The 16,816-nt window shown below is 36.0% G+C and overlaps 1 protein-coding gene across 1 annotated transcript in view; it reads left to right on the top strand.

Moving 5' to 3' along the window:
• PPP3R1 (protein phosphatase 3 regulatory subunit B, alpha) overlaps nt 1–16,816 on the top strand; it is a 62,870-nt gene that overhangs the window by 30,928 nt on the left and 15,126 nt on the right. Inside the window, exon 2 of the mRNA XM_040224119.1 lies at nt 5,214–5,253. Coding sequence (XP_040080053.1) covers nt 5,214–5,253 — 40 coding nt within the window. The remainder of the gene's footprint in view (nt 1–5,213; nt 5,254–16,816) is intronic.

Here is a 16,816-nt window from a genome sequence, read left to right as displayed (position 1 = left end):
CCAAAGTATTGGAGTTTCAGCTTCAGCATCAGTCCTTCCAATGAATATTCAGGACTGATTTCCTTGAGGATGGACTGGTTTGATCTGTTTGCAGTCCATGGGACTCTGAAGAGTCTTCTTCAGCACCACAGTTAAATATGGTTAAGGGTTTTTGTATCCATGGAACATGAAATACTGGGGAATCGTTTTCTTTTTTGTGATGTAGTTGTCTGATTTTGCTCTCAAGGCAGTGCTGGCCCTGTAAAATGAGTTAGGAACTATTTCTTCTGCTTTCTAAATGAATTTGTATGTTTTTGGACTTTGAACGTATGATAGAATTGACCAGTGAAGGCATCAGGTCTTTAGTTTTTTCGTTAAAGTCATTTTCCTCCCCCCCCCAAATTCAATTTAATAGCAATAGATCAACTTACCGGTTTTTTTCCTCTTGAGTCAGTTTTGGTAGATTCAATTTTTCAAGAAACTTGTCCATTTCAGCTGAGGTAGACATTTTATTTTCATGCTTTTTTTTCTTTTAATGTCTGTAGCATCTGTAGTGATTTGCTTGGGGTGTTATTTATTGACCTTTTCCAAAAAATGAAGTTTTGATTTTACTGATTTTTGTTTCTATTTGTCTGCTTCCTAGTTCATTAATTTCTGTTTTTAGTTTTCTCTTTCTCCCCTTGCCTTGGGTTTAATTTATTCTTTTTCTGACTCTTAAAGGTGGGAAGAGATTTTGCATTTTAGACTTCTCTTTCAGTAGTACTTTCCTCAAAAGACTACTTAACCTGTAGTCTTTAAATTCTGATTGGTTCAGTTTTCACTCTTCAAAATATTTTGATTTCTCTCATCATTTCTTCTGTGACTTTTGGGTTATTTAGAATTGTGTTGTTTATTTTCAGATATTTGAATGTTTCCAGATACCTTTATTTAATTCCATTGTAATGTGAAAATATATTCTGTATGATTTCAGTCCTCTATTAAGACTGTTTTTTTTGAGGCTCAGAATAATGTCTATCTTCATGAATGTTCATGTGCACTAGAATAGACTATTTTGTTGTTTCAGGACATCTTGGGTGATACTGTTACTCTGATCTTCCACAATTCTGTTTACTTCATCCTTTGGTCTGCTTATGTTCTGTCAGTTACAGTGAGAGAAATGTTAAAATCTCCAAATATGATTGTCTGTTTCCTTTCAGTTCTCTGTGTTTGACACATTTAATTTTGAAGCTGTTATTAAGCATATAGTTGGTTCTTAAACACATGTTTCAACTGTGCGAGTCTACTAATACAGGGATTTTTTTTTTCCCCAGCAAATATTGTAGTACTCCATGATCGAAGTGAATCCAAGGATTAGGGTATCTCTGAGGGTCCTGGAACCAATCCCCTGTCATTACTGTGGGATAACTATATATGAAAGGGTTCTGGGACCCCGTTACAATGAGTTTCCCTACACAACCACAAAATTCTTGGATACCAGGTGTCTTACAATTCAACTCAATTCTGACACTATGTATCTAGAGATATCATGAGATTCCACAGGTTAAGGACTCAGACCTACAAGATTGCCTCCATCCCCACTTCACCCCCACCTTAGATGGGAATTCCAAGTCCAGGTTGTTCCTTGAGGTTCTGACCAACCAGTTATAGATTGGAGGTTCCAACAACCCCCACCTTGAGTTTGATTAGTTTGCTAGTGCATCTCAGAACTCAAACATTTTACTTACTAGACCACGGGCTAATTATAAAAGGGTGTAAGTCAGGAACAGCCAGATGGAAGAGGTACATGGGAAGGCGTGTGGAGCTTCCATGCTGTTCCAGGTGCTCCCAAACCCAGAAGGGGTCTCTAGCCTCTATTTTTGTTATTTTTTTCTGGAGGCTTCATTATATAGAAGCCTTATATAGAAGCATTATTTGGCATGATTGTTAAACCACTCACCAATGGTGGCTGAGTTCAGTCTCCAGCCCAGATTAAATCATCAGCCATTGGTGAGTGATTTTTATTTTGGCTGTGCTGGGTCTTCACTGCTTTGTGCGAGTTTTCTCTAGTTATGGCAAGCAGAGGCTACTCTTTGCTGTGGTGTGCCAGCTTCCCATCGGGGGTGGTTTCTCTTCTTTCAGAGTGGTGCCTGGACTTAGTTGCCCTGTAGCATATGGAATCTTCCCAGGCCAGGGATCGAACCCATGTCCCCTGCGTTGGCAGGCAGATTCTTATCCACTGCACCACCAGGGAAGTCCCTGGTGAGTGGTTTAACCCCCAGCCCGTTTCTGTTCCCCAGAGGTTGGAGGGTGGACCTGAAAGGTCCAGTCTCTAATCACATGATTGGTTCCCCTGGCCACCAGCCCCTGTCCTTGGTCCTTTCCGATAGTCATGTCATTAATATAGCAAAAAAAATCTCAATAGCTCTCCTCACTTAAAACATTCTAAGGAGTTCTTACGCTAGAAATGAATGAGGACCAAGGATATTTCTCATTACATATCACAGTATATTTAAGATTGTTACATCTTTCCAAATGAATTGACTCTGTTAAGGTTATGAAATAATTCTATCACTGGTAATATTCCTTGTTCTGAACTCTACATTGTCCATTATTGCTAGCCACTATATCTTTCTTTGGATTATTGCGTTTACGGTATATCTCTTTCTTTCAACCTATCTGTAAAGTAGGCTTCTTGTAGATAGCATATAGTTGTATATTCTTTTAATTGGAGTTATTAGGCCATTTATATCAAACATAATTCTCAGAATACTTGGATTTAAATCTAAATTGCTAGTTACTGTTTTTTTCTCATTTGATTTTTGATCCTTGCTTCCTATTTTTCTACCTTTCTTTGGATTGTTTTTATGATTCCATTTTTTTTTTATTATAAAGTATTGCTCTAGGGTTTACAATATGCATCTTCAGCATCATGCTCTACCTTCAAATAATGTAATGTTTCCCTTGTAGTATAAGATCTTGACAAATATATTAGTTTTTTACATTTTTCTTGGTTACACGTCTTACTTCTACACATTATATACTCTACAGTACATTGTTATGTTTGTGTTAAATAGTGAAGGTTACATTTGAAAGACATTTAAAAATGAGGAAAATGTATATTTTTCTTAATTTTGGGATATCTTGGAAAGACACTTTACCTTAATATTAAATATTTGGAAGATACCTTTCTGGGTATAAAATTAGATGGGTTAAGGTTGAAATAAGTTTAGGAGAGCGATGAAGCATTCATTGTTGATGGAAAAGCCCTGAGAAACCCAGCCAGATTGATCCTGGGTCTTGTGATTGCTTAGAAGGAAGTGATATAGGCAGAGAGGATGGATGGTACCATTTATAAAGAATCAATACACTGTGAAGGTCAGTGGGCTGGAGAAACAAGGACCTGGTTTCTAAGTCCTCCCTGAAACTACTACATAACCCTTTTGCCTTCACCTATGAAACAATTACATTTTAACATTTAAACAAAAGTTACATCATTTAAAAAACACCTCACAGTGACAGTATAAGGATCACTATACTTTTTTGAGAGCCTCATAAGAAACATACTTAATTGTAAGATAGAGTGGAATTTTTAAATATGTGAAACAGTAAGAGATAAGTAAGAATCGTGGTAAGAATCTTAAGGTTAATTGAATAAGATGCAAAATAAGTAGAACTCTTTATCTCTGCTCATTAATAATGTCATTTTTTAATCAATGTTTGCTACTTCTGTCTCTGTTTTAATATATATTTTATGTTTAAATTGACCTAAAATTAGACTAACCAGTTAAATTAGCTGCTGTAATTTTCAAGGAAAAGATTGTTGGCAAGATAAGAATTACAGATGCTAATTTACTAATAAACTTTTCTTAGACCTTACGTTTACCCAGAATACTTTTAGACCTTACGTTTACTCAGAATACTTTTAGACCTTATGTTTACTCAGAATACTTTGAAGTGTTTAAAAGCTAGTTTGCCAGATTAAAATGATATTTCTCATTTCAGACTGTGTTCAGTAACTTCTTGGAATACTTTGGTGTATTCAAATATTTAAGTGTTAATCCTGTTGTACACTTCCTGCTAGACAGGGTCACAATTAGATAGCTGGGATATAGGATGCAAGGTATACTCAGTCTTATTGATGAACTTTAAAAATTCAATTTGTATTACTTTTAAGTTCTGTTGACTTTTTCAAAAATTTTCTTCATCATTTTTACTTCATGTGTGCCTGTTAGACTTGCAATTTTTACTGTTTTAGATTTAGAGCTACTCCAGGTGGCGCTAGTGATAAAGAACCAGCCTGCCAATGCAGGGGGCTTAAGCGATGCGGGTTTGATACCTGGGTCAGGAAGATCCCCTGGAGTAGCAAATGGCAACCCACTCCAGTGTTCTTGCCTGGGGAATCCCATGGACAAGAAGACCCAGGAGGGCTACAGTCTTCAGGATCACAAAGAGCTGGACACAACTGAAGCAACTTAGCACTTGCGCACACACATACCTGGTTCTAGTTATTAATCAGATGGTCTGATTTTCACCAACTTACTTGACCTCCGTGTACGAAGTCATCAAGAATTGTTAAATGTAAGCCTTGGATCAGGTCTGTAGTTTTTCTTCAGCACTTTTTTCCTTAAATAAAAATTTAAGTTAGGAATCCAGGTAAATTGTATTAACTTAGAGTTTATCCATGAGACAAGACTTCTCCTGAAAAACAAACAAACAAACAAACTGGAGTTCAAGTGGCTGGCTGTCTTACACTGGACCTACCTTCCTATTATTTCTTATTTTAGTTGCATAACATACAGAAAATTCAGTTTCAATGCAGGTATAAAAGGTGACAGACTTTTCTTAGCAGCTTTAAAGTCTCAGTAAACTCTTCAATTAAAGAGAGATGGCAGGAGAAGCTTTATTCTGAACTCTACCCCAAAATGAGTTCATCCAGCAAGACAAGTTAGAGCATTGACAGTCTGTAGTGTGTTAACGTTTGATATACGGTGTGTTTAGGGTGTTAAAAATATGTAAAATAAATTATAATCAAATGTTTGTATGTCTTAAGTGACAGCTGCAGCTCAGGCCTGTTTGATGCAAGAGCTCTTTCTATCATATTGTATAATTTTTTTAAGTAAAAAAAATATTTATAGTCCAACCACATTCGTTTATGGCTATTGCTCAATGTTTCATGACTCAAAATACTCAAGTTCAATCTTCTAAAGACATTTGTGCCAATTTTGTGACTAACTATTATTATTTCTTTTCTCCAGGGAAATGAGGCAAGTTATCCTTTGGAAATGTGCTCACACTGTAAGTGAAATATTCTTATCAAGAATTTATTTAATTTTCACATCTTTGTATATGTATGTATATAAATCATACACCTCTGTGTATTTGTATGGCAAAGTTAGTTCTTAGCCATTTTAAATGGTTAGTGAATTTGACTTAGAGTCTTTCTGAGTTACCAGAATAGTGAAAGATATTTTTTAATAGATCTCTTTACTATTAGTGTCTGGACTGTGTTGTAATTACAAATTGACCCTCAAATTTCAGTGGCTTAACCCAATAGAAGTTTTTCAGATTAACAAAGCTTCAAGTAAACAATTACTTTATTTAGCCTGTGGCTATGTAAAATCAATGCTTATTGGAGGCACAACTCTGGTAGACTAAGCAGCTATTCCATAAGACATTTCTGGGGAGAATGAAGAGTATAAGAAGTGTGAGTGGGCTGGTTATTTCTCACTATACTGGAGAATATGAAGAACATGGCAGTCTTACAAATTCTTGATTCAAGGATCAGAGGACCAGGGAGCTTAAATAAAAATCATAAGGTCTCTTGTGTGGAAGTACAATGATTAGGGAAGAAGGGAATCATGGGAATTGGAATGGGGACCCTTGGTAAATTTAGATACAATCCTGAGGTTCCAGAATTGCCAAACTCTTCTGAACCTTCTTTGCCTTTTCTGCCATCTGTGTGTGATGAAGCTGGTTGTGCCTTGTTTGGAGACAGCTTACTTTGTAATGAGGTTTGTCTTATTAAAACTATTTTTCCATCGTTCCATCATTTCTTCAGTCTTCTTTCTCTTCTCAGAACACTTGTCAGTCCATGGGGTTGCAGAGACTGGGACACTTCCTTATGATCAACACCTTTGCTTTCTTTTGCTTTCTGGTTAAATGCTCTTACGTCAGCTCGTTTCTTGACTGACTTCATTGTCTTTCAGGTCTCAGCATACATGTCCCCTCTTTGGAGATGTTTTCTCTTTCTCTACTCTCTTCAGAGTCTCTCTAACAAGGATAGTACCCTGTTTATTTCTTTTTATAGCAATTACCATAAGCTTAAATTACTTGTTTATTAACATATTTTAATCCATTTTATTTTCTATTTTGTAACTTCTACAATTAAAAAAATTTTGTGGTGATACTCTGACCAGTTACCCATAATTTGGCCATCTCTACTGCTATGTACATTTTATTTTACTGTTTGCTCCCAAGCTTTCTCTTATGAATTTCTTATATAACTTTGATCATACATAGCTGTATATTTCTGTTTTAAACATGAAGGTAAAATGTTGTATCGAGGTTGGTAAACTATTACTTGCCAGCAGTTTTGTTGATACAGTTTTATTGGAACACTGCCATGCCCATTTGTTCACATACTGTCTATGGCTATTTTTGTCTGACCTGTGAAATGTGGTCAAGGTAGAGTAACTTAACACACTAGTGCTCCAGGTGTTACCTCGATCTATAATTCTTGTCTGTGCCGTAGTTAATATGTCAGTTATATAGTTTATTTAGAAATCTGCTCAAAATGGTACCTTGTCACTTACTGTTCAGCTTGAGCCTGTGGTGTCATCATTCCTTCTGTTGCTAGTGGGCTAAGAATGGGTTATAGAAGCCTGTAATTAACTAGGATTCAGGCTGCAAATAGAGTTGAGGTAGGCTGTGGGGAGTACGACTCTGAAAGGTATGAGGGAGGTTAGTTTTTGTTTCTTGATCAGGGAGCAGAGGTCCTAAGGGGACAGGACATCCCAGGTTCTTCTAACCTTCTGCTCTCCCTGTAAATCGGGGACTGAGGGTCAGTTACTGATTGTGGAGAAAAATGTACCAGGGTGAAATGCAAGATGGTGTTCCCTTCAGTGTATGCAAGATGTTGAAAGCCAAGTTTTTTTTAAAATAGTAAGTATTTGAAATAGATTTCATACACTGTTAAAGCTGTTTCTTTCAGTTTTATCCCCAGAACTAAGTCTTCTTTCTTCTGACTTCATCTGTGCTTTGAGGAGGCTTGAACCTTGTCACTAAAGATGTGTACTTGTCAGTGATTGTTCAGCTAGATGAGTCTGTCTGAATTCTTCTGTCATCCAGTAAAAATGTAGTCTTCCTCCTTCCTAGTTGGTTCACTAGAATATAATATGTTTTATACATGATTTGGATGAATATGAATTTATCCACATTAAAACCACAACTTTTCCCCCACCCACACATTGTAGCAAGTCTTTTTTGCTCATTTGCAAAACTTTATTAATGAGAGAGCTTAGTGTTATTTATAAACAGCTCTTACCATGTATAGTGTTAACACCAGTCCTTGAGACACTTGCCTTTACACTCTTCCCTGTTCAGCTTTGGGCCTTTTTTTCCCTTTTAAGACCTAGCTCAGGTCTGTGTTCTTTGGGAGACCTTCCGTAGTCCTCTCATGTCATCAGTAGTTACTGTCTCTTTTGCTCTTAGTATTTAAATTGTACTGTTTTGTAAAAGGTAATAAGATTCTAAATTATATACTGTAAAGTACTGCTTATAATCTTGTGTGTGACACACAGATAAGTACCCACAGAGTGCTTACAGTCTAGCTACTGGGAGAAAGAGAAATGCATTTTTTTTTCCCTAGTGGAAATAAACCATTATGAGCAATAAAAGCAAAGGCTCCAAGAGGGGGAAATTACCATTGGTTAAGAAAATTAAGAAAAGCTTCATGGAAAGGGTAATGTTTGAAATTGTTTTTTGAAATCTGCATAAGATTTGAATGCTGATTAATTCTTACATCTGTCTGGTCATTTGCTTCTTTCAGTCTCTAAATTCCATCCAGATCTTTGACATTTTATCTAACCCCATGCATTATTCTTTCTAGCACTCTACTTTTAATCAGTGACTTAATGCTAATGCTTTAAGAAATGCTTAAGAAAACTTGAGGCCATTTCAAAGTGTTAACCTCATTACCTCCTCACTCCATGACCCCGCTGCCTGCCACACACAGAAGCTTTCCCATTCTCTTAGTCAGGCTTAATAGCTCTTTGCTCTTTCAATGTCAAAGTTTGGGTTATCTCCCTTATTCAAGGTCAGCCTCTGCACTTGTGCTTTTGGTCTCATCCCCTCACGTCTCGGACCTTATTTTTTTTAGTTTTCTTTCCATTTTTACCTATGTCTGCAGTGTCTTCATTTTTCATCAGTTTACATAGTCAGCTCCCCTTTGATCCTGATCCTGCGTGTATCTCCCAGTTTTTCTCCCTTCTCTGTCATATTTGAGCTTTGCAAGAGCATATACAGTGATCTCCATTTCCATATTTCTGTTAATTTCTTTGCCTGCTCAAATCTGGCTTTCATCTCCTAGTTTTATTGAAACTGTTACTATTAAGGTCACCTTCATTTTATTGACACAGTGCCCAATTGCTAAATCCGATGGAGTAAAAAAAAAAAACCTGTAAAATCATTTGTGGTATTTGGGGGAAATTTGAACACTGATTATTTACTGTCAAGGAATTAATTAGTAATAATTACTGTTTTAGTTAGAATAGTATTTTAGAAATGGATGATAAATACTGAACAGACATGGACATGGTACTACTGTGTCTGGGATTTGCTCTAAAATACTTGAAGTGGATTATAAATAAGATTTTTAATGTGTTAATGATTGAAACTGGGTGATGGGTATGTGGGATTCATTATGAGTCTCTCGATCTTTATATTTGTCTAAAGTTTCCTTTATATGTATTTTTTTAATAAGTGAAAAAAAGTGGAAAATAACTGAGTAATATCAAGGAGAAATTACTATTTAAGTATAGATAAGTATGCATGCAACACAACCGGCTTTAATAATAATTAGAAGAGGTGGTTAAGCTCATTTTCACCACTGAACGAATTGAGGTGTTGACAGTAGAAGTGGAAGTGTGATGCCTGGCGTGGAGCAGATGCTGAATAAATATCTGTTGACTGAATAAGCTAGTGCGAGCTCAGTGCTGGATTGTATAGACAGCTAGTTGGACCATTTTAAAGGCTGTATCTTTAGAAAAACCCAGTAGTCACCAGTCACTCCATTTGTTTTCATAAATGACGACAAATACTTGCATGGCATTTAACACATACCAGGCACTGATCTAAGCATATCACATAGATTTACTTTTTGACCTTTGCAGTAGCCTCATGAAAGAGGTGTTGTTACTTTTCCCATTGTATAGATGAAAAAACAGAGACATCAGTAATTGACCTAAGATCACGCAGCAGCAGGTAAAATAACAAAGCTGTGATTTATATCAAGCAGTCATGTTCCAGAGTTATATCTTTAATCAATACTGTATAGCCTCTCTTATAGTAACTCTTATCAGATTAATGTTGTCTACAGGAATGATTTTATGGAAAATTGGACTTGTCTAAGATATATTTAGGTATTCTGATTTTGTGTGTCTCTTAATGTCTCTTAATTCAGTCTTTGGTTTTTGTTGAATTAAATTATTCTTGGCTATTGTGACTTTGTTCTTTCTGTTGGCTAACCTGTCTGGAGAAGGAAATGTATACTCTGTTGAGGTGATTTGCTCAAAGACTGTGGTTGTAACTTGGCATGATAACTTGGAAAAATGGCTGAGTACAAGATACTAGATTAGATAGTTTAGCAGAGGGCTAGATTGGAGCACAGGTGGAAGTGAGTGGAAAGTCGGATTCAACTAATCTTTTTACTATTGATAAAACCAGTATAACTGAATAATTTTAATAAAATTGGTAAATGTAGGGCCTCTTGTGTAGATTGAATGCAGATGAAAGACAAAAAGTCCTATCTGAAGAGATTTCTCAATTTTCTTTTGTTAGAAGGTGACCCAAGAGGAGCTTGGCAGGCTCTGAAGGAACATTTCCCTTTGCATAATGAACTATCTGTAGAAACCTGGAAGACACCTTTAGCCACTAGGACACTGCTCTCGTTTTAAGTCAACAGTCTCATATTTAAGTGGTTTTGTTTCTGGTTTGAATATTTCTGCTCAGAGTCAGATTGTCTCAGGGAGGTTTACATGTTCATATTCTTTACTTAGACTTGGATGTTTCTTTGTTTTGAAAACAAAACTTTTTCACAGAAAAAATTAGTCTAAAGTGAATTTGATTTCCTTTTTCACTTCTGCATTCCTTTATGTTTCCTTTCTTATATGGACTAGTTAACTCACTATAAATTTTTCAGTGTTGTGTATTCTAAAGAGAAACACCTGGTTTACTCCCAAATCATTCATCATCTCAAAAATTTTGTCACTAACTTTGATACACTTATTACTTTAAATTAAAATCTTCATAAAGGTATTCCATAATTCATGCTTCTTAAAGACTCCACCAGCCTTGATTATCAGTTGCTTAGTGATCCTGAACTCTACTATGTTTCACTTAGCCCACTGAGAATTGCTTACATTCTCTTTTCTTTCAGTAAAGCTTTATTGCTGAGTAATAAAGTATAGTGCACGAACTTGAACACCTAGGCTTGAATTTGCTACCTTGTTTTGTAGTTAGAGTACCTTAAAAAAAAAAATCCCTGGATGGTCTGCTATAAATATTTCAGATTTTTATGTGATTAGTCTTAAGAAAAATGAAGTGCTACCTCTGTTTTCTTTATCTGTACTTGTCAGATTTTGGCATTGTGGTAGCACTTGCACATTTTTAGTTTTAGCAGTGAAAAGTCCATGGCAAGTAGTAATTTGAGAGTCTACCACAAATTTGAATCGTTTTGTAACTGGTATGTAGAAGACAGTTACATTAGCTGGTGAGAAAACCTATGTAGGCATTTAGCAAAAATTCTTGGATCTTTCTCAGAATTATTAGAGCAAAAGATATGGAAAAATATGCAAGGAACTTGGGGAACAATACAGAATGTAATAGCATCTGCCTAAAAGACATCTCGAAAGATGTAGTAGATAAAACAGAAGCAAAAATAACCAGTGCATTAGTAGGAGAAAATTTTCTTCATCTGGAAAATCGTATCTTCTGATTGGAAAAGCATTCTGATACTTGGGAAGTTTAGATGAAAAGAAGTCTATATTTGGTGATTGGTAATTTTAGAAGTCCAAAAGCAGAAAAGAAAACCCTAGAAGCTGCTCGACAGGGAAAAGTTTGGCCTCAAAAGAATGAGAGTCTGCTGACATTGGAATTCTTAGCAGCAGCAATAGGTATTAGAAAACAATAGGGCAGTTGATTCAAAGTTCTGAGTTCCTAAATCCAGAATTTGATATCAACCAAATGATTACTCAGGTGAGAGATCAAATTAAAGACATTTCCAGAAATTTAAGGACTTGCAAAATTTACCTTTCATGAGTTCTTGAATATGCACCCAGAAAAGTGAAATAGAAGTTAGAGAAAAAAGGAAGGAACAAGATCCAAGAAACTAAATCTCTAAGACACCAGTGAAAATCCCAGGATAACAGCTCTGCCAGGGGGCCTGGACAGCAGGTGGTTCAAATTAGAGCAAGAAGCCACAACTGTCTGTGGAAGACATCATCAAGAAGAAAGTAAAAGCCATTACATAAATTGTATGCTGGAATTTCTTAGTGTTAAGATAAAAAGCAAGTCAATAAGGAAAAAAGTAAAGCAGAGACTGTGGTTGCAGTGTGCAGTATTACATTGTTGGTGATAAACCAGATTGAGCTCTGGAGCAGCCACAGATAAGTCTTTTGACTAATTGGTCCTGAAAGTAAAAGACGACTCTTGAATATGCTTGATTTTGTGAAAATACTGTATTTTGGGGGGAGTTGGTGGTGGGGAGTGATACAGTGCTAAAGAAAAGGGCAACTAGCATATTCAAGCACAACATATCATAGAAATAGATAAAAGGAAAGCTTGGAGAATGTGGTGTAATGAATTAGGGTTGGATTTGATTTACAAAACAATGGAAATCATTGAGAGCCACATCTTTTGAATAAGGTATATTACTGACATACACAGTATACTTAGGTTAAAAGAAAAAAAGAATATGACTTTTAAAAAATTATTTTTAATTGGAGGATAATTACCTTATAGTGTGTTGGTTTCTGCCATACATCAACATGAAACATAGGTATATGTATGTCCTCTCCCTCTTGAACCTCCCTTCTGAGAGTATGACTTATAAGCCAAGTTATTAATAACTTAGAAAACTTGAAGATGTGTTATCTGACCTATTAAATATATGCTTTTTCATTAACTTATTGCATATTTTGATTTGAATCACAGTGTAAATAAACCAGAAGGAGAAAAAACAATAGCAATACAAACACCTTCAGCAGGAAAACCAGTTGGAGAACATCTTAGAAATATGTTTTTTGGTTTTTATCTACCTGCAGTGTGGAAATACTGTCATTATTCCCTTTTCTCCACACTTGGCCCAAGAGTACAGGTTGAGTTGAGGAACAGAAATATTTAGTATCTCTTAGCCCAATATTCCATGTTAACTCTTCTGGTGGAACTAACAAGGAAAATAAATTATAAAGTATTTTAAGAAATCCCTTTATCCAGCTTTTACCATCAAGCTTTTCAAGTTAAGCAGTTTTACTTAACTCTCTGGGTCTTTATTTCTCATCAGAGTTTTTCATTTCCAAGGTTTCTTCCAGCTTTTTGCATTACATGGCTTTTCTATGACAGATTTTCTTCTGAAACTCAGTGAGCTCTGAAAATTCTAAGAATGTTTTTTTGGATTGAGTGTGTAGCTTCTTTTGAGACATCTTTGGACAGTATTCATTTGCCTTGTGAATTTTGATGTCATGGATCATTTTTGACTGTGTCTTTTATGTAAAGTAGAAGTTAGTGTTACATAGCGTTCACATTTTGAAGGAGCATTGTAGAAGAAAGGAAGGAAACAGTTTCCAGTATTAGTAATGAAAAAGCTGAAGTCACTTACAGTCCCTGTACATGTTAAAAGAATAACAAGGCAATTTTATAAACAGTCTTATTCCAGTAAGTTCTCCACCTCGGATGAAACAGACAAATTCCTTGAAAAACAAATACAGGCAGACCGCTTTTCATTGTATTTCACTTTATCATGCTTGCAATATTGCATACTTTTTCATTATTATTGTTATATTTGTTATGGTGATTGTGATCAGTGATCTTCTATATTTCTTGTTACGACTTGCCAAAGGCTCAGATAATAGCACTTTTTAGCAGTAAAGTATTTGTAGTTTTTTTTAATATAATGCTATTGCATACTTAATAGAATACAGAATAGTGTAAACATATTCATAACTTTTATATATGCTTTGGAGAACCAAAAAAATCATGTGACTTGCTCTTTTTGCAATAGTCTAGAACCAAATCTGTGATATCTTCAAGGTATACCTGTTCCTAAAACTGACACAAAAGGGAATAGAAAATCTTAATAGCATTATATCTATTAATGAAATTGAATTTTTTCCCACAAGGAAATCTCCAGGGCCAAGATGGCTTTACTGGTAAATTCTAGCAAACATTTAATGGCGGGTGGGGAGAACCAGTCATAATCTAGAATCCTTCAGAAAATAGAAGCTAGCATTACACCAATAGCAATACCAAAGAAGAAGCACAAGCTGGAGTCAAGATTGCCAGGAGAAATATCAATAACCTCAGATATGCAGATGACACCACCCTTATGGCAGCAAGTGAAGAAGAACTGAAGAGCCTCTTGATGAAAGTGAAAGCGGAGAGTAAAAAACTTGGCTTAAAGTTCAACATTCAGAAAACTAAGATCATGGCATCCAGTCCCATCACTTCATGGCAAATAGATGGGAAAACAGTGGAAACGGTGGCTGACTTTATTTTTCTGGGCTCCAAAATCACTGCAGATGGTGATTGCACCCATGAAATTGAAAGACGTACTCCTTGGAAGGAAAGTTATGACCAACCTTGACAGCATATTAAAAAGCAGAGACACTACTTTGTCAACAAAGGTCCATCTAGTCAAGGCTGTGGTTTTTCCAGTAGTCATGTATGGATGTGAGAGTTGAACTATAAAGAAAGCTGAGTGCCAAAGAATTGATGCTTTTGAACTGTGGTGTTGGAGAAGACTCTTGAGAGTCCCTTCAACTGCAAGGAGATCCAACCAGTCCATCCTAAAGGAAATCAGTCCTGGGTATTCATTGGAAGGACTGATGTTGAAGCTGAAACTCCAATACTTTGGCCACCTGATGCGAAGAGCTGACTCATTTGAAAAGACCCTAATGTTTGGAAAGATTGAAGGCAGGAGGAGAAGGGGATGACAGAAGTTGAGATGTTTAGATGGCATCAACGACTCAATGGACATGAGTTTGGGTAGACTCCAGGAGTTGGTGATGGACAGGGAGGCCTGGCGTGCTGCGGTTCATGGGGTCACAAAGAATCGGACACCACTGAGAGACTGAACTGAACTGAATACCAAAGATGCTATAGAAAACTATAGACCTGTATTCACTGTGAACATAGATGCAAAAATCCTTAAATATTTTTAAATCACATAAATAATATGTAAAAAGGACAGTAAAACATGATCAAGTGGAGTTTATCCCAGGAGTATGATTTTAACTTAAAAAAAAGAAAATCAATGTGATTCATTATATTGACATAATAAACGAGGGAAAAAATCTCAATAGGTATAGCAGAGTATTTGTTTGAAGAGTTCAGTACCCAGTAATGATAAATACTTTTGGTAAATTAAGAACAGAAAGGAATTTTCTCAACCTGATAAAGCGCACCTACAAAAAAAACCCTACAGCTAGCATCATACTTACTTAATGATAAAAGACTGAATGCTTTCCATGTAAGATTGGGGGGGGGCAGTTTTTCATTCTAATTGTAGTCAAACTTGTACTAGAAGTTCTAGCCAGTACATTAAGTCCAGAAGAAGAAATAAAATATGAAAGTGAAAGTTGCTCAGTCATGTCGGACTCTTGATGACCCTATGGGCTATACATTCCATAGAATTCTCCAGGCCAGAATGTTGTAGTGGGTAGCCTTTCCCTTCTCCAGGGGATCTTCCCAACCCAAGGATCAAGCCTCGGTCTCATGCATTGCAGGCAGATTCTTTACCAGCAGAGCACAAGGGAAGCCCGAAATAAAATGTATTTAGGTTGAAAAGGCAGGAGTAAAATTGTCTTTATTCTTAGATGACATGGTTGTGTTTGTAGTAAATCCTGTTACCAGAAATAAGTGAGTTTAGCAAGATTGTAGGCTACAAGGACAGTATACAAAAACCAGTGGAATTTCTATATAATAGCAGTGAGCAATTGAAAAGAATGAGATTAATAAGAATACTATTTATAGTAGAATAAAAACATTGGGATATTCAAGTGTAAAATTAACCAACTAGATGTTAAGATCTGTAGATTGAACTATGAAACATCACTGAGAGGAAACTTAAGAAGACCTAAATAAATGGAGGGAGGTACCATATTCCTAGATTGGAAGACTTTGATACTCTCAAGGTATTGGTTTGACTCAGATTGATCTATAGAGTTAAGACAATCTCAATCAAATTTTCAGCAGGGTTTTAATAAAAACTACCAAATAATTATTAATTCTATATAGAAAAATCACAGGTCTTAGAAGAGCCAGCACAGTTTTGGAAAGAGATAAGAAAGTGTGAGGACAGTGTCCCCTGATTTAGAGACTTCCTATGAAACATAAAACTGTGGTGTTCACATTAGCTAGATCAGCAAATCTACAGGGTATAAACCCCTGTATGTTTTTATTCACTTGATTTTTAAAAACATTTTTAATTGGATATTTTACATGTAACATTTTGTGAATTTAAGGTACAGCTTGTTGATTTGTATAGTTAATTGGTTTTTGACAAAAACATCAAAGATACCATTGTAACGGGAGCCTTTTAAACAAATAGCTGAAGTGAAAGTTTACCCTTAACTTACATACAGAAAACATTTGGTCATAAGTTTAAACCATAAAAGCTACAACTGTGGAACTTCTAGAAGAAAACATCAGCCAAAATCTTATTATTATAGACAGAGATTTTTAGTTGATCTGCGAAACATGAATCATTAAGGAAAAAAATGAGTCTCATCAAAATTGAAAGTTTTTGCTCTTTAAAGGCAGTTTATAAGCAGCATATAAAGCTGCCTTTGTAAAAAGTAAGATACTTGAAATACCTCCACCTGACAAAGGACTTGCACCAATCAGTCTCAAAAAAGAATCACACAACTTGTAAAAGACAAGCAGACAGTGAAGAGTCCGCCTGCCGTGCAGGAGACCCAGGTTCAGTCCCTGGGTTGGGAAGATCCCCTGGAAAAGGGAATGGCTACCCACTCCAGTATTCTTGCCTGGAGAATTCCATGCATGGAGGCCTGGTAGGCTCATGGGGTTGCAGAGTCAGACATGACTCTTTCACATTTAAAGAGATAAAGGACTTGAAGTCATGTAACAAAGATATATGAGTTGCCAGTAATCACGTGGAAAAGATCCTCAAGATCATTAATCCTCAGAGAAATGCAGGTTAAAACTACAATCACATACTGCTGCCACCAGAATGGCTCAACTTTAAAAGATTCACAATACCATGATCTGGCAAGGAGGTAGAGAGAGCCCTTGGAATTCTCAGGTAGTGCTGATGGGAGTGTCAAATGGCACACCCACTTTGGAAAACTTCTTAACAGTTTCTGAAAATCAGACATGTGCTTACCCTATGATCCAGCAATTCCAG

Source organism: Oryx dammah, unplaced genomic scaffold, assembly GCF_014754425.2.
Source record: "Oryx dammah isolate SB20612 unplaced genomic scaffold, SCBI_Odam_1.1 HiC_scaffold_25, whole genome shotgun sequence".
In the NCBI taxonomy this organism is placed as follows: Eukaryota; Metazoa; Chordata; class Mammalia; order Artiodactyla; family Bovidae; genus Oryx; species Oryx dammah.
Note: the sequence above shows the minus strand (reverse complement) of the source record. Positions and strands in the feature narration are given on the sequence as shown.